The sequence below is a fragment of the Bombus bifarius genome, unplaced genomic scaffold (assembly GCF_011952205.1).
Source record: "Bombus bifarius isolate JDL3187 unplaced genomic scaffold, Bbif_JDL3187 scf7180000008381, whole genome shotgun sequence".
NCBI classification, from domain to species: Eukaryota; Metazoa; Arthropoda; class Insecta; order Hymenoptera; family Apidae; genus Bombus; species Bombus bifarius.
In genome coordinates this window covers 328,616-350,879 of record NW_022884630.1, presented here as the reverse complement: position 1 = coordinate 350,879, position 22,264 = coordinate 328,616, and the positions used below count along the sequence as shown (strand labels likewise).

Below are 22,264 nucleotides of genomic sequence, written 5' to 3'. Positions count from 1 at the left end.
TCTACCGTGTTTGATTTTGGCTATTCAGGGGTAGTGAAATTATACGTGATAGGAATTAACTAGATTCAAACACGACAGTGCAAATCTTTGGCTTTATTTATAGAGAAACGACTGGAGAAGAAGCGGAAGAGACAATGACAAACATAGCGTCGAGGGCTCATCGATCAGCGAGTACGGATATATTGGGTTCGTCGAAGAAAGACTCGCCGACGGAAAAAAAATCTCACTTCAATACGTTGAAAGCGTGGGGTATGTCCAGATTGAAACTAATCAGTCCGAAATCCAGTCAACAGTCGGAGCAACAGGAGACAAGCGCTTCGGGTACAGAGAGGTCAGAACAGGATCAAGGTCAGTCGAGAACAGCCGAAGAAACAAATATTTACGAAATGGTAATAACCAGGCGCAGGAAGGACAAATCTCACGAAAGGAAGCCGAGTTCCTCGAGCTCGAGCGGGAAGAGCACCTCGAGTATACCGGTATCCGTCCCGAGCACCGACAGACAACCGAGCGTGAAATTGCGTGAAAGCGCAGCCCAAAGAAGAGAAAGACGAAAGGGAAGCAATCGCGACGAGCCGCCTCATTCCAGCTCTGGAAACTGGAGTGCATCCTCTGAAAGCGGAAGGGCGAGTATCGGAAGCGAAACCACCACTACCACACATCAACCGAGGTATGGCTGTTGCTCGTTTCGAGATTACGACGCGAGCTAATGCGTTATGAGAAAAACGAAATGATACTTTGGTATTGAATGAGAACTTAGTATTAAAGCTCATATATCGCAGGAAAATCGTTCTTTTAATAGCATAACAGGAAATTGAAAATGGATAATGAAATATACGTATATGTTTTTATTCTTTAGTTATTTAAAGTAAAACAAGTTCTAAATTACACTAAATAATTTTTTTTATTATGCTATCAGAAGAAGGTTTCATATTTGTTTGCATTAATAAATATAAGATGTAACTTTTGTGTTCATTAAAATATATATTAATAATTATAGTTAAATTTGTATTAATAGAAACTGATATTAATTTCATAATTATTTTTATAGAGCGCGTATATAAACAGAGCAGAACGATTATAATTTACAATTAATTGCATTTTTATTAGTAGTATGAAATATACATGCAGAATGCATGATTTGATCTCCACAATTTCTGAATATCTTAATTTGTATGAACGAAATAAGTAGGTTAGTAATTTTTTGTAGAAGCTACCGAGCTGCATCGACTGATCCATTAAGAAGCATATGATTCTATTAAAAAAAAAAAACAAATTAATCTATACCTACAAAAAAGTCGAAAAAATAGAATACATTTTTTTCATATAACCCTTCGTTTTTGAAACAACAATTGAGTTTGAAAATTTGTCAAGCATATGTGGTAGTATGTATATAATTTGGTATAAGTATAATTTACTATTTAAAAATATAACCGTGGTCTTCATAGAGCTTTTCAAGGATTTTTCGTTGCATAATAAAATAAATATCGCTGCGACATGTCCTCTTCGAGCCTTTGACATTGTATAATTGCTTGAAATCGTTAATTGTTTTAAACATTTTTCCATATCATCTATAGTTTTGAAGCCATTTACACGTTTCCAGATATATAGGACACACTGCATATGTATATTCATATACATATATTAACGATACATATTATCACAATATGTATAGATCGACGACAACTGCTTCAATTGGAACATCATCGACATCTTTGAGTCACGCAAGGCGGTTTAAAGGACGAGATACATCAACATCGTCCTCGGTAACGTCAGAGGGTACATTAACTCCAGATATTATACAAGATATTACCGTGATACCTTTCTCGGACGATGGTGAAACATCATCTGTGTATTCTTGTGATACGGAGGGTTATTACACCTCCTTCCACGTGGACTCTGGCTTAAAAACTCTAAGGGAAGAGGATCCAGCTCCGCAGTGTCCATTGATGAAATCTAACGATGTCAGCTCCGATCCTACTTCACCGGTTGTCGAAAATGAATACGAACTGTTTGGAAGGGGTTCAACATCAACAACGACGAGCTCAGCGGGCACAGTCTGCACCGCTTTAATGGCACCGCCGCCGCCAGAAAGGAAATCTAGCCTAACTGTTGTCGCTATGGTATAAAGAAATTTTTGTCTTTATTTTGTAATTTTTTACTTATTGGCCTTCGCTCGGGGAAGGCTGGATCAAATCTGACACGCGCAGGTGTTTCATCTCTATTTCTTTTTAAATTACATATTAATATTCTAGCAAGCTATATTGAGCTGTCATATAGAACAAAAATTTTCTTAATTAGTTCTTCGCTATGCTCTTATAAAATAAAATATTCAATGCTTGTGAAAACAATGATCGAGTTTATCGAGGATAGTTGCATTAGAATCTATATACACATATTATAATATTCATTTGATATTTCATTACATTTCTTTGTAAATTTGTCCTAAAGTTTATGTAACACCAGAACAATTTTTTTTTTAAATTAGAAGCTGTGATTCACTAATAGATGGGAAAATTGGAATAGTAAGTTGAGATGATTGAGAATGGTTGCTTATAAGATAAAAATATATAATGTACGTGTTTTTATATGTGCTTTAAGTAACGATAACTAAATGGTCAGTGAATAACATTTTTGGTACTTTAGTGTTATTATTTTTCTAATATTTATATTGAGTAATGGCGTAAAATTCCTGGTACAGTTCCTGCAACAGATCGTAGTTCGAAAGGTTAAAAAGGATAATGGCCTGTATCAATAACAAATTAATATACTCATTAAGTCACTTTTTAAGTCTGACCCATTTGTGTATGTATAATTAAAAGTCAGCTCTTAAACAAATTAATTCGTTTTGGCCTATGATGTCATTTTCACGTATATGAGAAACATAAATATTATAATAAAAAATTGAGGCATTTAGATAATTAATTAACAAAGAATTTACTGAAACAATATTCTGTTTGATAATATGAGTTTTCATTTTATACATTATTTTATACATTTTATAAAAATAGATTATGTATATAGAAATAGAATCTTTTATATGCTATAAAAATTTTAGAAATAAAATATACAAAAGGGTCAATAAAATTATTACAGAAAAATTAAATTGCTAATTGTAATTGTAATTAATTGTATTCTAATTCAAAAATATATTATACAAATATATATGTACACATATTATTTAACACAAAGGAGAAAAACTGTTTTGTACTTTATAAGATATTGTTGCATATATACGAATAATATACTCTATTTGTAAATATATAATTAATGAATTTTGACGAATTACGTAGTCATTTTATAATAGCTAAAATGATTCATTCTCAATTTTCTCTTTCATTCTTCTTTCTGTGAACTCTATTTCTTTCAAAATTCATTCAAAAACAATTAATTAAACAATTTAATTTTCATAATTTAAATAATTTTCAATAGGTTCACGGACCGAACCAGAACGGCGGCGAATCTCCAGACAGCGGTCATAATACCTCGTCATCGCCTGTGGAATCAGCCTCGAGTCCAGCATGCACAGGAAGGTCATGCTCGGAGTTCGAATACTCTGAATCGAGCGATCTCGAAGGCTGTGAGAGGATCGAAAGGATCCGTTCGAAAACTGCGATCAATACGAGCCGCATACCGTCCATGTGCGTGATTACGCCACCAGGTTCAGACGACGAACATGCAAGAGATTCGGATCAGGCAAGCAAAAATGCCGAGGACGAAAAGATCGATCTGCAAACGGGAAGTTCGGTACTCATGTCTGCCACGGTTGGCACTTCCAAGATGGAAGTGATTAATGGACAGGACAAGAACCTCTATGCCACGATTCAGGTATTATCTTTGCCTACAAACGAGAAATCCACGGTTGGACCGAATCAAGTGGGCAAGATCAATCCGCTAAGCGGAGTTCTAGGCAAACTTCGAGGCGTACTTCCGGGCAGGAAACAAGTGCCAAAGAGTACGATGCAAGACCAAGCGAACGCAGACTCCGGCGACTATGTCACCATAGCCGACGTGAGAAATAACAATGACAAACGTCAAGATTCGGCTTCTTGCTCGACTAGCGCGACTCCTGTTCGGTCACCTGTTACTTATGCGAACTCAGATATTTTTAAGAGAGATGCTGAATATGTTAGCCTAAGCGAGTTGCCAAAGAAGCCTGATTCGTCTTTGGAAAGAAAAAGACAAGGTGCCAGGGTTATGTTGGATTCGGAAGGCAAAGTCGTTTATTCATCCGATAGCTTGAAGAGGAGGAAAGGCGCACATACTACGTTTAATCCAGGTTTAATCTATGTTTAATCACATGTTTCATCGTTTGCTGGACATAACAAACTCATTAATATGCTAAAAAATCATAACATTGTTGATTAGTAATAGAAATCTAAAAGATAGTCTTTGGTATATTTCAAACACAAGAACAGCTTCTGTAGAGATAGATATTCCTTCTTGACAATTTGGAAAATATGTTGTATTTCATTATGTATGAATTAAATATAATATGCATATACAATCTAATATACAGGGTGTTTTGGAACGGGTATAGCTGGATTCCTTATGAAAAAGTAAATCGAAGATATAGAATAACGATACTTCGTTTGCAGCTTTGTTTTCGAGAAAATTCAATTTGAAATTTTGTCGTGTACTTCGCACACAAAGAATTTTCAAACATAACTTTCTCAAAAACTAAACCTTCAACAAAAAATTGTTATTCCATATTTTCGATTTAATTTTGTATAAGAATCCATGTCCGTTTGCACTATCTGTTCCAAAACATGTTTTAATATAAAACATGTATTCAACTTTACAATCTCGTTGTATTTCTTCTATCAACTACATCTTCAAATATATTTAATTAAATGACTTCCCTCTCCTCTGTATAAAAATCCAGGTCCATTTGTAAGAGAAGGAGTGTCACCAAGTCCATCACCATTATTGCACCGTGCAACGCCGAACGTTCGAGCAGTGACGAAGATCAGCGACACGGTGGATGGTTCAAACAAATCTACGCCACCTACTTCGCCCCAATTAGGCAAGGTGATCATCAGAGCGGCGAAAAGTCCCGATCGCGCGGCCAGCCCGGATTATGTACGAACCCCTACGACGGTGGTTGGTCCAACGAGTCCGACTCCTCATCGACAAGTTCGCGGGGCTTACGTCAACGTGCAAGACGACGAAGGTAAGGCGGCTTCTGATACGAGCACTGACGAACGCGACTGCACTTGCTGTGCTGGTAGATTAGAAGCGCAATGTACACTCGCGATGAATCCTCAGCCTAACAAGTTGAACGCACCACTGACCACCAACGGAACTTCGTTGCTTTCGGCCAAGAGCACCTGTCGAACGGCCTCTGGGGCAATAGCACTGGCACCGAGTAACAAGTTGTTAGATCTGAATAAGTCCAAACTCTGCTTTAACAAAACGTTCACAGAGAATGTAATAGTTAGGTCCACAGATGTAATTAATTGCGATGAGAATCACCCACCGGTGTTCGCTACTGATAGTTTGATTCAAAACGCTCAGAAAGATTATCAAATCTTGAATAAATTAAGCGCGCCTCAGTTGGCTTCTAAAGCTACAAATTTACGCCTCGACTTTGAGAAATCGGCTCTCTGTCCGAAAAATTTGAGGTCGACTGGAAATACTCCGAAGTCGAGTAGGAAGTTGCTAGTGTCTGACTTGGACACGCCAAACTTTCATAGAAAAATTGCGAAATTAAACTCTCAGTGTGATAGCCAAGAGATAGATGTTAAAGAGAATCATAGTCATTTGAGAAATGAAGATAAGTTGTTTTCTACTACATCTGTTATTAGCGAGTTTAGGTTAAACGAAAGAGACGCGGTTGTAGATTCAGATATTGGCGATATATCTGACAATAACAGTTGTACGAAAAGAACTCAGATATTTAGCGGTAGTGATAGAATCGAACGTAAAGTGAAACGAAGTGAAAGTTATCGAATGGCGAATAGTCCCATAATGTTTATTAAAAAGTTTTCTATTAACGGGGAAAAGTCTTCGAAGATTTGTAGAACACCGTCGGAAGAATTGCAAGAGGAATTGTTAAAGGAAAGGATCAATTATCCTGACACAATTTCCAGTCCTGAACCTCCGAACGTAAATTTTGATATGAACGTAACGATCTCGATTCCCGTTACGACTGTTTCAAAAAGTCCTAGGCCCAGACCCATGGACATTGAACCTGCTAGAGTTCTTAAATATTCTGGCAATGACACTGAAATTTGGTAATCAATGAAATTTTTTATTAACTGTTGATATCTGTTTTTATCAGTTACAATTAAACAAATCAATTTCAGGTATATCGGCTTCTATTCTTATAAGGCCAAATATGACATAATGCGTATAAAGATAGGATAAAGAAATTATGCCTATGAAATTAACAATAGAATAATGAGCGGAATCGTTTTGTTCGGTTAATAGGTTAAATGGTATTAGTGAAATTATATTATTAAGTATAATAATTGTAACATTTCTTAATTTTTAATAATCCAATGATTTTGCAATTATGTATCAAACAGCCGTGTTATGTGTTTTATATCCAGAAGGTCATCATTTTTTAAATTTTCAAACATCTTGTTGGTAATTCGGATTATAAATAAAATTTCTAACCTATATAAATATAAATATCAGAACATATACAATTCAATAGTTCCAGTACTTTGTATCTGTGATACTATGCAGTGATACATATTGTTAAAAGTAATTGCAATAATAATATTGGTTCCATTTTGTCACAATCAACGATTTAGGAAGGCTTTTACATTAATAGTGTTTCATCAATTTAAGTTTGCTACTCCAATACAGAAATTTGTATGTACTTGAAAAATCTTTACTAATATTCTTATGAAAATATTTTTAAAAAATTGGATACTCAAATTGTATGATAAATTGGTTTACAATTTTCTTTATACAAGTTTCATGATGAAGAAAAATATTTTAAAATAAATGACAGACAAGTGCAGTTAGAAACTTTTGATCTGATAAGTTCTATTATCGTAAAATATGTGTTATTAGGTATTTTTTGTGCTACGAGTTACTTTAAATGTTACTTTATTAAATTGTCGATGTTATTTAATTATTATAAAGATATAGGGTGACTACACATAAATGCCTAGCATCAAATAGGAATTAACACTAAACCTACCAGCGGCAGTCAAATTGACCGCTCTCGAACTTCTACACAAAGTTAACCATATTTAAACTTTATCATATCGCTTCATAATTTCTGACTTTTCCTAAAACTTGCATACAATATATTTTTCGGTATTTACTTTTAGTTTGCTCTTTTATTTTCTGAGAAAAATTTGTACTCTGCCTTGCCTACTGTGAGCGGTCACTTTGACCGTCCGACAAAATATTTTCGTTATTCTTGTTATTCTACAGTCCATTGTTACAAACATTGTAAAAGTCGAGAAGTTTCTTAGGGTTATTGCTCATTGCGATAAAACACGGGAAAAGCTTTCCCAATTCCATCCTGGAGTAACCGTTGATGGAGAACGACCAATACTCATCAATATTTTTGTATAAATATCGCCGTCACAGGCCATATTCTTATTTGCTATTGTTCTTTCGACTAGAATACATCTCAGTTTGTTAGTCAATTAGTCGACATCTAAACTTGTTATCTCTAAAACTCAGGCAGAAAGCATCGCAGAGCGTTTTGCGTAAAGCATATCAAATTTGACAATAATTTTGTATTCCATACATGGTATTATTCTGTGATAAATATTTACCCTAGAAATGTCAAGAGTATTCGAAAAAAAAATTATAAAAAAAAAATAACTGACGTAGAAGAAAACTGTTTAGTGTGCGAACAAGAAACTTCAGCGTCTGAAAACGGCATGGAAACACATGAAAAGCTATTTACAACTGAATCAGAGTTGAATATTATAAATAAGTCCAGGGCAAAAAGGAAAGAAATTATCGTTAATAACAAAGGGTGAGACTGATGTAGAGAACCAACGTATCCAAACTGGACCCGATGGGACAGTTTGGAGAGAAATAGATGCAAGTCCCAAACATCAGACAGGACATCAGTTCATAATATTTTTAGGGATATGCTAAACGGCATATTATGAAAGGACAAGTAAAGACGGCATTTTATGATTGAACTTCGTATAAGGGATCATATAATAAAATGTATAGAAGAAGAAGAATTTAGAGTATTGGGGACTAAGAGGGAGCTAGATGCAACAAAACTAGATGCATTTATTGCTCTGCTATATGCTATATGCTATAGAAAAAATTTAGATGTCTCATATTTGTGGAATAATATTTGGAGACTTGCATTTTTTTCAAAAACAATGAGCAGAAATGACTTTGCTGAAATTATGAGGTTTATACGGTTTGATAAGAAGAGCGAAAGAAGGTAACGTTTACGAACCAATAAATTTGCAATGGTATCTACAGTATGGGGCTAATTTACAGAGAATTCACAAAATTGCTAATTATAAACCTGGTGCATACATTACTTTTATATAAAGAATCGCGGGAAAAATCCATGCAATAAAACTATCAACAAGTTCAGATTCATTACTACAAAAAACTTGGCAAGTAAAAAGTTGTAAAGGTTACAAAATTACGAAAATTTGTTTAAGATGCGGAAAATATTTATGCGGCAAATGTACATTTGATAATTTGTAAAAAATGCAGCAAAGTTGAATAAGATATATCCCTATATAAATAAAAGTGTAATTCTATTTAAATCTATAATTAATATTAAACAAAAATAAATTTGGACGAAATTTTACGAAAGTTCATCATTTTATATATATTTAGTTATAAATTAACCATTATCTAAGTTAAATCATAAAAATTATTACTTCTTTAATCACCGGTCATTTTGACCGCACACAGTAGGAATATGTATTGACGAAGTGTCGGTAGGTTTAGTATTAACAGATTTTTTAAAGTATAATCATAAAGTATAATTTTTTAAAGTAAAATTATAACAGTTTTAAAAAGTATCAGGCACATAACAGACACTTTCTGTTTATAGATATCATATCTTCCAGTCATTTTTGAACAGAAGATTTAAAATATTTTCTAACTAGCAACAAACCTGAAAATAGAAAATAAATTATTTTGGTTATTCTAATTCTGAATTCAAAACAGTAAAACGAGAGAGGGGGAGGGGGAGAAAGAGAGAAAACTATTTGCCATTACCCAATAACAAAATAAAAAATGACATTTGTGATATTTATTCATTCTTTTAATTTTATCCTCGTTATATATATAATACGACTAATTGTTAATAAAAGGTATTTTAAGATTTACCAAAATAGGATAAAATTATATACTTGACAATATTTTGATAAGTTCATTGTTCGATACGAAATAGACGAAAAAACTATACCTATGAAATAAAATTATTTTAATTAATTCCGAACTGCTTCATGTTAATAAACTTATAAAAATTAATCTGTACTTCTCGTACACATAAATATTCTTCAATAGACATTTAATTTACAGTTCATAGACAAAAATACTTTATATAAAGAAATTAATATTTTTTTGATAGAAATTCTTAAATATAAAAATATTGAAATACTTCATAACTAATGAAATTTCTAGAGTACGTAACCAATACAATTCCATTTTACAAATTAACTGGCAAAAAAACTCGTATTTGGTATCTTCCTGGTACATTAAGAATCAGTCCTGTTGCACAAGTATCTTAGAAGATCCTCCATTCCTTGTTGCTCGAACAGTTATGTAAATCGCGCATTAGATAATTGCTGAAGCCAGGGCATCAGAGCAGTAAATAGATCGATCAGCGGGAGATCTCATCAAGGACCAGCTGGAGCGGGAAAGAATAAAAGAACGAAATACAAGAAAGTACGTCGATGTGGAAGTTATCAGTATATACACGTATTCCAGCTCTTGATTCTACGAAAGGAGAGTACAGGCTAACGGGAGAGTGTCATTTGCTTGGAGATTAATGAGGGCAAACGGCAAATGATCCGTTCGACGGTCGCGATAACGAGATCGAACAATGTTTTTCCGCGTTAGCGTAGACACGATAGAAAAGTCACGTTTCCTGTATCTACCGACTCATTCGTTCGATTTATCGGCAGCTGCCCCTAACTTAACATTGCGAAACGATAAATACGAATTCTCTCCTTTTGTCGTCTTTTATGACGTACGGAATATTTCAGAGTTCAATAGTTTCGATGATAAAATCCTATCGAACCAGTCCCAACCAATGTATGTACATAAGTGCATGCTTTTCGCAAGGTTAATAGATAACATTACATGCGCATTTCCATTAGTTTCTTTACTTTTAACACGCCACGGATTTCCTATTTTTCGTCCATAAGCGACCACCTGATTACAAGTATTGATATCACCAGATAAAAAATGTATCTTCTCCTTGTCGTCTATAGACTCCGCTTTCGTAGTCTTTCCTTCTTCAGTTATACATAGTTATATATAGTCTTCACTTATACATGTGTATACACTTCATGCGAATAGAGTGAGTTGATTTTTCTGCAGAGTTTTCTATCTGCTTTCCAACACTTCTACGATTTTACGCACGTTTAACCCTACTTCTCCTAATTTCTTGATAGTTAAATGAGTGTAAATTATTGTATTCTGTAATACCACGTTGAATGCAAAATGTGATATTATGCAAGTACAATGCAACTGGTAATACAATACAGGATGGAGTGATTCATCATGGAAAAATAAGTAAAGGACATAGATTTTCGTATGTAACTTCGTTTCAGAAAAATGTAAAGATTTGTTTAGAATAGAGAGATGCTTTACTTTGGATATTTTTCATATTCTTATATGTGATGTACATTTTATATAAACTATATACATAGAGTGATCGATAACATGTGGTAGAGCCGGAAGTGTATGTAACAAATAAACAAGCGGTACAAGCGGAAAGGGGGTGATTCTACGCGAAAACAGAAGTCGAAAATATAGAATAAAAATTTTTTTTTATTTTTTTTTTTTAATTTTTCCATCGAGACAACGATCTACAGTGAGATCCGTTATAACGAGACGTGATAAAGTGCACGCGTACTGAGCGAAAATTCAAAGTCGATTTTCTCGAAAACAAAGCCTCAAACGAAAAATTTTTATTCTATATTTTCGACTTCTTTTTTCGCGTAGAATCGCCCCTTTCCGCTTGTACCACCAGTTACCAACCACCCTGTATATAACTCTGGTAAGTGTTCACAGACCTCGCTGTAGACTAATATCTCTACCTATATTTGTATTTATTGAATTTAATAATGAAGAACACATGATGAAATAGGATACTTATATGTGATAAATTTTATTATTTTAAAAATTGTTGAATTGTTTCCTATTTAATTAAATACCAACTGATAAGTTTATATGCTATTCTTCCTATTAAAATTAAATCTTTCTATTTTAAAGTCATTGAACGTATTATTCTGTTACATTGTGTGTTCTCCACTATTGCATTCGATAAATAAAAATATAATTAGAGTTTATAGCGAAATCTGCAATACTTATCAGGCAAATACATAAATTCAGCTTTTCGAAAATAGTTTTATTTTTTCACGTACCATCATCCTCTTTTACATCCTCAGTTACACCACAGGTCACCCTATATATAATCTATATTGAATACACAACGTGTGTAATATATAAAATAACCAAATTGAACATTCATTATACTATTTGGTGTGTGATACGTATCTCGATTCAAGTTCCATTTTTTAAATTTCATATAAATTTCATATTCATAAAAATATAGTGTTCTAAAAACGTCTCCAATATAATAATTTATATTTATTAATTTTTACTTTGAAGACTTGAAACTTAAGATGAGGCTCAAATATTGCTACAAATAAAACCTGCTATTTGTCAAACCAGAACCATAATTCACGAAAGGAGTGTAACTTCATATTATAAAGCATATATATGTATACATGTGTATATATATATTTTTTCTTCATATTTATATAATATATATATATGTATTACGGGGTTAACATAAATAGTTCGGTGATTTAGAGTTCAACGGTTTAAAATAACCCTTTACGATTGCGGTACATTTTCATTAATTCGTTTCATTTTTTCAACCGGAACCTATAATATAACTAAGATGGAAATTATAAGAAACATCACGGTAGCATAAACGGTTGTTTATGAACCATTGTTGAAACGAATCCTTCGTAAGCAGCCATTATGTTAGGGAAAGGAATTATAATGCGTTTGATGACGAGTGAATAGGAAATTTTTCGCTTCAGTGTATAGCATACAATAAATTTAGCAGTGAAGACTGATAAGCTGGTAAATTCCAGGGAGCCCCCAATGAAGCCTCACTTTGTTAGCCCTTATCAGCATCATTAGCCGCTGGCTCAACAACTAACGGAATTGCATCAGACGTGATGTTTATCCCAGTCGATAATTCGAAATCGAGATAAACAAAATTCCCTCCTACTCGTAGCAGACGATTCAAATACTTTCGAGCGGATGCCACCATCCTCAGTTCACTTCGATCTGGCCACGTTCACGCCCGGCAGTCGCCTAACTCTACCGATTAAGCGATCCCTCAACCCCTTCCGAGCTTCGTCCCTTTTCGAAGATTTCTATCTATTTCACGAACTTAAGTCATCTGACTTTATTATCGATAGCTGATGTAACTTTTCGTGGATTTTGTAGGCATCTATCCTCTACCTATCCCTTAAGACCAACTTAATTTAAAAACTAACACCGTAAATTATTTGTCTATCATAAGAATATGCAAACTTAAAATAAGTCGATATTGAAGTTGTTCACGATTTTCAATGAATGTCCGTCGTGTTATTGTTCGGACATTGTATGCAGGCCTGTGCACAAAGCATCAGGAAGTTGTTAGATCTTCACGCGTGAATGCGTTGGCAGTGAGCTGGGAGGGGAAGAAATTCGCGATTTTAACAAGTGGCGATGATAAGGCGGTATCAGTCTAGCAACGAAGAGAAAACCTTGTCGCTAGACAGGCAGTCGCCAGCCTTGATGGCTTGAGAGAGAACTGATTGTAAGACGAGCGTGGTCTTTGCGATTTGACAATCGTCGTAGGCTACGGTTGCATTCCAACATGCTGGCGAGGCATTTGCTTTTTATTGCGACCAGACGACATCGTAAGTCAAAAAGTTTCTATTTTTGTTTTCTTTTTTTTTTTTTTTTGCTTTTTATTTCTAACTTGCCACAATATGTTCTTTAATTTAATTATCGGGGTTTTGTTCTTTTTCTGTTTGAGAAGTCGCAGGTTTTAGTTTGTTTAGGAAATATGTATGTATGTACATGGACGCATTGTTCCGACAGTGAATTACATTTTTTTGAACTTGTTATTGACATAAGTACTGTCGTTGTAAATAACGCATTTTGCTGATTGTTAAACAATAGATGTTTCATATTCGAGTATTAATATTTTTTGTTACAATTTATTTTCGTTGGAATTAATTTCAGTAATAAGTGAAAAAGTTTTAAGCTGGCACATAAATAACATAATTTTTCTACCGGATTGTTACTTTTTATTGTAATAATTTTTATTTATCGGTATTTGTGTTTTATTTTATCGTCACTGTTGTCGAAAGTTTGTTCGTGAGATATATACACAAGAGTTCGCGTTATATATATGTCTCCATTTAAAAAATTTCCGACGAAGATTGTTATTACAAGCACATTATGGATTATGCAGAATAAATACGAATAACAATTGAAACCGAATTTACAAAAAATAATATGTTACTATAAATGTTTGATTGGTTGCATTTGCAATGCATGCATGTTTGGTAACGCATGAGAATAGTTTGGATTGCTCTCATACTGCTGCTATGATTTTAGGATTATTATGTCCCATTTCGTTCTCATTTTAACAAATGAAAGGATTTTTAATGTTTTATTGAAAAGATTTACCATAGCATTGAAATGAGTCTTTCATATATTCTTAAGATTTAAAAATATTTTTAATGATATAGAAAGCCAATTAAGTTAAAAACAATCCAAATGATATAACAGGATTAAGCTTAAATCATCTTTAATGTTTTCAAATATCTTTTCGGTATCATGGGATTAATCTATTCAAGTTTCCTGACACTTCAGCAGGTACAACATCCTTCATTACATCTTACATATAAAAATCCAAATCAAAGGAACAGACATTAACTCCCTAATCTTTTCTATCGTATTATTTTGTCAGATCTGTTTTAAGTGCATATATTTCATTATCTATATAAAACACTTTTATATAAAATAACACGCTCGCAACCAGCGATACATATATATGAGACTTTCAGATTGATTTAAATTTTGTTTTAAGGTGCAAAATGAGTGAATATACAAGTACATTTAACTAACACGCGGATTGACACTTGCACAGTTGATTGCGATTTGTTTGTATCTTCGTTTTTAAAACAATATCGCCTTACATACTTCGTATCTGTACTTTCTCCATTATTATTTGGTTTAGTTTTATTATATTACAACACTATTATATATGTAAAAAAATAAAGTTTCCTAACCAATCGAGTACTACCATAAACAAAATCACTCCATTTTCTATAATAATTCCTATAAGAGAAATAGGAATCAAAGAACTCGGAAATTAGTTCCAAATGTGGAACCGGTTTACTTTTGCAATAATATTATAGTTGTGTTCTGACATTTGTATTTCTTTATTAACGACGTTTAATATCAATGAAATTGATAATCGTATAATATCAAACGATACAATACAAACATTATGTATATGATTAAGTAATTATATCAGATGAAGATTTGCTAATATGGCTTGCGTGTGAATAGGATATCTCTTCCATTGATAATTAATCTCTGTTTGTATAATATAAAATAATTTAAATTAGTCTTAGAAATACAACCTGAAAAAAAGAGAGAGTGGAGAAGATTGAATAAAATCAAATATTTAAATTTAATTTCTCAAAAAATATCTACATATTGGTACAAATATATAATTTGTTAAGTCTTTCTCTTTACAAATTTTTTCTGTTTGAATGTAAAACATGTAGTGTATACGTTTATAAAATTAGTTATACAAATAATAATATTTAAAAATATTATTGTTACTTGGGAAATATTGGAAATATCATTTAAAGTGGAGCATCTGTTTTAATCCACTTATCAGCATCAAAGGAAATGTATGTTATACCTTCTTTACGAATCTAAAATCTAATTTCATTTAATGTTATCAAAACACGTATCAAGCTTATTTGAGCAAATGTACGTCCCACATATATTTACTGTAAATTATATCATTGCTGAAGTTTATTGCCTATAAAATAAAATATTGTCATGTCGCTAGTTGCCATTGATAGTGGCACAATATAAAAAATTTGAAATTTCCTTTTATTGAATAGAAGGTCTACATGATGTTTTTATTTTTATCATGTAAAATGATATATTTATAATTCCATTAGTTTTGCCTCAATGGGAAAAATTATTACCTATGCCGCTATCAACCTGGTTTTAGTTTTACACCAGTGACATTTTCAGTTGTTTTGTGACACTGCAAGTGAAAGGTTTTAGTGCTTTCGCTAATAGTGGCATAGTTTGTGTTAAGTTAACTTTATAATGTCATTGAAATGTCCCACAAAGATTTCTTTGTAAAATTTAAAAAGTACCTCCTGTAAAATATACATTTTTTGAGTTGTAACATTATCCGTGCCAAGCAGTGATGTTATAAAACAAACTCATTCTTGGCGACAAGTGTGATACATAAACAAACATGAATAATACAAGTTGCTATCAATGAGTGATTAACTTTTATGAATATTTACGAAATTTTATGAAATACAGTGTTTCGTCTTGAATTATGTCCGATACTTTTTACAATTTTTGTGTTTTCTTTTTCTGTTAATATCTGCTTCACGAGCAACTTGTTGAAGAGGGATAAATCTAGCGCAAAAATGTAATAATGATGTGGGGGGACAATGCATTCATAGGCGCACGCTTTCAGAAGTTTGATAATTATTCCTGTGAACCTATACTGTATGATTTATACTGTATGATCTACTTATAAATGGTTTTTAGAGTAGAAAAACGCGTAGATTGTTTTTTCACTTTGATTATTACATACATATTTATTAATACAATGATATAAAGAATATACAGAATATTATGAGGTGTATTTATCTCAATTATCTCCATTATTTCAAGTAATAAATGAAAACTCTACGCAATAAAAAAATTGCATGATTGCGGGCAGGATGTAACATCATGACCAACGGTACCAAGTTATTCGATATCGAATTTTACATTTTTATTAATTTCTTTTTTCGTTTTAACTAGATTTGATCTTATCGGGCGTAGTTTCGAACATGCTTCATAATGAAAGGAATATAATAAAGAAAGTCGAATATTCCTGAAATGCGGTTTGAAATAAATAGCATGCCTTTTTAACACGTTCAATGCTTATGGTAATAGAAAATTTTCATACAATATCTACCCGTGGTTATATTGGGAAATATAAATTATTATAAAACACTTTCCCATAAATTCGAGATTTTTAGTTCACGTGCTATATTTAAGTTGATCACATGTATAATTTAAAAGTATGTATCGACGTGAATAGGTGTGAAGTAGGGGCAACCTGACCGATTTCAATGATCTTGGAATATGTTGTTACAGTCAAATTTCTGAACAACTTTTCCCTATATGCACATATAACCGCCACAACGCGCCCCTTGGCTTTAATTTTTAGATACTGGTCTGGTCCAACCTATAATCCATCGATTTTTCTTTTTTATTTATACAATATCAAAAACGATTATATTTCTCATTAATGAATTAAGCTTAGGTTGGGCTGTATAAAAATGTGGACACCTATTCCACGATAAAGTGGAATCATAAGTTACATTTAATTGAAAGTTTTTGCAAGTATCTTGAAAACTAAGATCCAGCGGCGCAGCGGTTATACGCATGTAGTTGTAGGAAAGTATGGTTCAGGATGTTACTCATGATAACAATTCAAGGTCATTGAAATCTGTTAATAATTGTCGAAACAATTTTGATTACTTTATGTAAATATTTATTCCAAAATTCAACTGATGAGACGCTTCACATATACATCGAACAAGAATGGAATTATATAGTATATCACGGAATTTATTACAAGAAATCTAAAACATTTAATCTAATATTACCCACTATCATCTTCAGACAACAAGCAATTTTGCAATACAAATGTAACTTTCTTACTTGGCGATGAATTTTACGATAACACCCATTAAACCCATTAAAGTATTTTCAATACTTAGCACTAAATAATGTTTAACATTCAAATAATTTTGCACGTATAAATTCATATTGTATTTGTAGCTACTTTCGTTTCGTATCACCATTAAATGCCTTTGATTCTAAATGGCTTCAGATTTAAACTGAAAGATTACAATTTATTTAGCAATAGTGTAAGATTTATTAAAGTTTTATAAAATATATTTAAAGATTAGATACAAGTCTTCTGGCACATATTCTTTAAAAAATTTTAGTTCATTAACGCAAACATTTTTCAGATTAAATCAAATTTCTGGTGCTCTTGTTAATAAGTTAAAAGATATCTATCTACTTCCACATATATATATCAAAAGTATTTATTTCTAAAAGAAAATTTAAAAAATAAACACAAATATATTCACACATATAAACACAGAAAATTAAGTTTCTAATTTTTAAGGTATGTTCAAAATTATATACATTGGAATAGAAGACGATAAAAATTAATTTTAAATTTAAATACTAACATACTGGTTGACATTGTACGATATAAACGTAATTTTATTACTCTCGTTTATAATCGGTTTCCTGCTGAGTACTTTTCGAGTTACGTCACGGAAGATAACCATAGGTCACGTACCGTTACTTACAAAAGTGGAATTACTAATCATATCATTTGATAACCGATTAACTTATATGTTTGAAGTAATTTTATTTAACTCAATGGCAAGTCACGTCTAATCGACAATGGAAAGTTTCGTGATACTTTTGTCCTAATTCTATCCTTTTAATATTTCATCGGAATTTGTTTTTTTTTTAAGATTCTAGTAATAAATTACTTTGCAAGATTTATGTATACGATACAGTCGCAATAAACATATCGCATATCACAACAAACATTTTGCAATTATTTTGTAGATGTTGTTTTGAAAAATTTACAATTTAATTTTTCCATCTACCCGAAAAATAGAATTTTTTATTCTTTCTACTATAAAAATGTTGGTATATTATTGTTTGGTATCATTCAATTCAAATAACTTTTATGGAAAATAATGGTTTCAATAATATTAAACGCACATAAATTATACTTTGCCAAATTTAAATGAATCCTTTATTAGATATTAAGAGTATGAATGTCATTTTATTTACTATGATAGGTATGTTACTGAAAACTATGAAAAAATTCATTTGTAAATTTTTACAACATTCATTTCTTTGCACATTCTAAAGTACTTATCTAATTACATTAAATATGTAAATACATATATATTTATTTTTCTGTACTTTATTACGTAACAATGAAAAATTTAAGGATATATAATCAAATTACTACGGTATTCCTATATTACATATTTCAAAACTTTATTCACAGTACTAGTTAGTCAAATAATGTGTTTAATGTAGTATTGGTAGATAGTTTGAAAATAATCGAAGACAAAGGAATTAAATAATAAATAATATATAATATAAAACAAAATTTAGGAGATATTATGATTTATAGAAATCAGTACGGAGTACCAAACAAAAGTCTGAAACCTACCAAATAAAGATGTTTCATTTTTATCCTCATTTTCAAAATAGTAAAATGTTAGTATCATGAATAAATAAATAGATTGCAAATAAAATTTGTTTTCTATCGAAAATGCTATCGAATATTTTTTTGTACTTTTTGTCATTCTGTTTTCACTTTTCAGTATTTCAAAAGAATGATTTTTAATTTTTACTTGATTTTCTCTTCTTGCGTGTTCTAAATAATTTCATACATATTATACAATATTTGTATCAAGGCTGTATCATCATTCATAATACCATTGAATAACACTAACCATACAAGTGAATAACACTATGAAATTTCTAAAACCAAACTTCTATTAAGGACATCATTCACAAATTTTGGAACAATTCGTTTTCATGTTATAGTATTATATCTTAGAAAATTCAGTTGGGATTATATGACCAGTAACGTAGTGTAATTGTAATCAAGGCTTTTGCACAATACTGTAGGTTCTTCATACATACACGCCATTCTTCGTTTTTTCTTTGGCGTATAACATAAAACACGATGATATTAAAAAGAAAAATTCGTAGCGATATCCTGAATACTCCGTTTAACCGAAGAAAAGAAATGTTTCATGGCGCTATCATTTTACATTCTTGATAATCGTCTTGGCTGCCGCATATATCATAGTAGTTACTGAAAAAGTGGAGCAACATGACATGTTGCTCGATAAAAATGAAATCCACTGTCTGATGCTATAGAAACTTACTTCGTTATTAAATCGTTTCAAAGAAAAACATATCTGTCTCGTCAAATTTTACGCTGTAGAATATGATGAACGCAAGGAATAATTAATTGTCGTGTGCAGCATTTATCTATAATTCTTATGTTTTTAACATATGACGTGTATTTACTGTTTGAGTTTGAACGTCTAACAGTAAAATTTATTGTAAATTATTGTCTTTTGGAGATATGAAGCAATTTTCGACTATCAATTGTGTTAATGAAAATAATCTCATGATATGCAAAATGTAAATGGACAATAATATTATACATACAAAAAGCTTATTATAAAGATTTTACATAAAAAAATAAATTTTAAAAAGTGGGTTAAAATTAATGTATACGAGACTTTTTAACAGCCACGTTGAATACACGAAGAACATTATACATATATGTATGAAACTTAACTTTTTTACTCTCGATTGGACTAATAAGTTACTAATTATTTAAACAGCAAATGTGATTGTTTTTGGTAAAGCTTAATATATTATATATTCTTTATAAAATCATTCAGAAAAATATGTTTCTATTACTTATTACCTAAAAATTAAATTTTCTCAAACGGTAAACAAATTGGATCTGAAAAGGTTAATAAGTTAATCTTGACACACATGCATGACATTTTCGTGTTATATGTGTTATTACGCGTATTACAACCATTGCTAGACATCGATGGTAGATACTAAGACAAAATATCGCATTATTAAATCTGTTTAGCAGCTTAAAGGTTATTGATCAATGCCGTTTTTCTTTATTTCTAAAATATTAAAATAATCTGTCAACCATTAGTATCAATTTCATAAAAATCTGCAATAAGTTTAATAACTGTGCAAATAAAAGTGTAATGAAATCCGTCCGTGTAAATAAATAATTTATTAAATTTAGAAATATAGATAAATTAAAAGAAAAGATCGCTTTTAATTTTAAAAAGTGCAACGCCTTCAGGCCGCCCGATCAATATCCATTATTAATTCCTTTAATTTTTATATAGTAAAAGGTGCTACCTGTTCGAAAGCAATGACCGTTGAAAAAAATCTGTCGAAACGAAAAAGGACCTGAAAAAGTGTCGAAACTTAATAGGAGAGCAAAAGAAACATTATAAGAGATTAAGCGGAATATATCGATACTTCGCAGACAGTGTTCACCAGCTGGAGATTATAGCCATTGCCCATCCTGATGGCAGACTAGATTAAGTTACTATACAACTTTTTCATATATGTACAATAATGTACATATATGTATATATACGTTCTCGTATGTGCTCGTCGTTCTTTTCACCTTTCCTTTTACGAGTCAGAACATATTGGATTACAGAAACTTGCACGTAAACAGTGGATTCGATCACTTTCATACGGAAGAATTGCTTGTTCTGTAAGTATTAGTGTATGCCGCGTATATGCATCGAAAGAGAGAATTATAATAAAGTCCTGTACACGATATACGGGTAAATAACTGCTCTTGTTATCGTTTTCTGTTTCTTCGTCGTTGGTCGAGGTAACGAAACACAATGAAAACAAAGAAATGCAAGGAACACATGCAAAATCAATCGATCAATTATTGGAAATGCAAATTTTATGTGTGAAATACAAAATTGTATCGTATTATGTATTTTTCTTAAACTTTCATTTAATTTGATTGCTTTCTTATGTTGAATTTTTGCAATTATTCATGTTAGAAAAATATCATCGTTGTAATGTAAATATACCAAATCGTATTATATATACTTCTGTTAATACTTACTGGGTGTCATCAGCGTTTACTGTGAATTACGCGCGTCATAATAAGCAGCGATGTATGCAAAGTTAGAACACGAACAAGAAAAAATATTGTGTAGCAAATAGCAAACGAGTTCAGGTTTCGGCATGTGGTGAAAACGTGTGTGCCTCGACTTTGCCGTGTCGCATGTTAACTGATGCGTGCTCCTTCTTACCCCTTGTTGTAAGTAGCGCGTAGCACTAACATTCTAGTGACTAACTTCAGATAAGGGATTTCATCCATAATCAATCTTTCATCCGCCATCGGACACTAGGATGCACCGCTTATCAGTAAAACAAGAATATAATATATTGAAAATTTTATATACAGTGTTTTTAAAATGTTTCGTGATACTTTTAGGGGTATATTTTGGTAGCTAAAATGATGGAAAAATATCATGTAAATACAGGTTCAGTTGCAAATACTTTATTTTCGAATTATGATTTTTGAAGTTAAATATTAAATAAAATTTTTAAAGCAATTAGAAATATTTTTCTTATAATATTGCTTTGCAAATATGATCTTTGTAAATGACAAGCTTTTGCTATGCTTATATATTTATTAGAAATTTTAACGAATACTTTGTTTTTATCCGGTTTTATCTGGAAAATTGCGTAGGATAATCTATAAGTGAAAATATATAAAGAATGTTATGAGAAATTTAGTAAATGCTTTATTATAAAATCTACGTTTCATTCATTTTTCAAAATTATAAGTAGATATTGAACACAATATAAAACATACATATATAGTGTATAAATAGGAAAATGTTTACTTATAAATTCAACTAATTGTATTATGAAAAGCTTATAAAAATTATAAATATATAAAACAAATTCCAAACTTTTATTTTGAAAATAAAATAATTACAAAATAATTAAGTCGAATTTTGTATAAGGTTTTTCCTATCAATTTGCTTGCTAGTCAAAGTTTAACTTTTACAAAAGATATATTTTTATATTTTGTTGTAGAATATGAAAAATAGCTGCAACTATAGTTATTGAATTATTTTAAAACTAAGAACAT

General features: G+C 31.5%; 1 protein-coding gene across 1 annotated transcript in view; it reads left to right on the top strand.

The window, feature by feature from the left end:
* The window catches only part of LOC117212824 (serine-rich adhesin for platelets), a 47,376-nt gene that overhangs the window by 13,781 nt on the left and 11,331 nt on the right, over window positions 1-22,264 (top strand). The window contains exons 4-7 of the mRNA XM_033457884.1: window positions 104-667; window positions 1,673-2,120; window positions 3,430-4,276; window positions 4,883-5,170. Coding sequence (XP_033313775.1) covers window positions 104-667; window positions 1,673-2,120; window positions 3,430-4,276; window positions 4,883-5,170 — 2,147 coding nt within the window. The remainder of the gene's footprint in view (window positions 1-103; window positions 668-1,672; window positions 2,121-3,429; window positions 4,277-4,882; window positions 5,171-22,264) is intronic.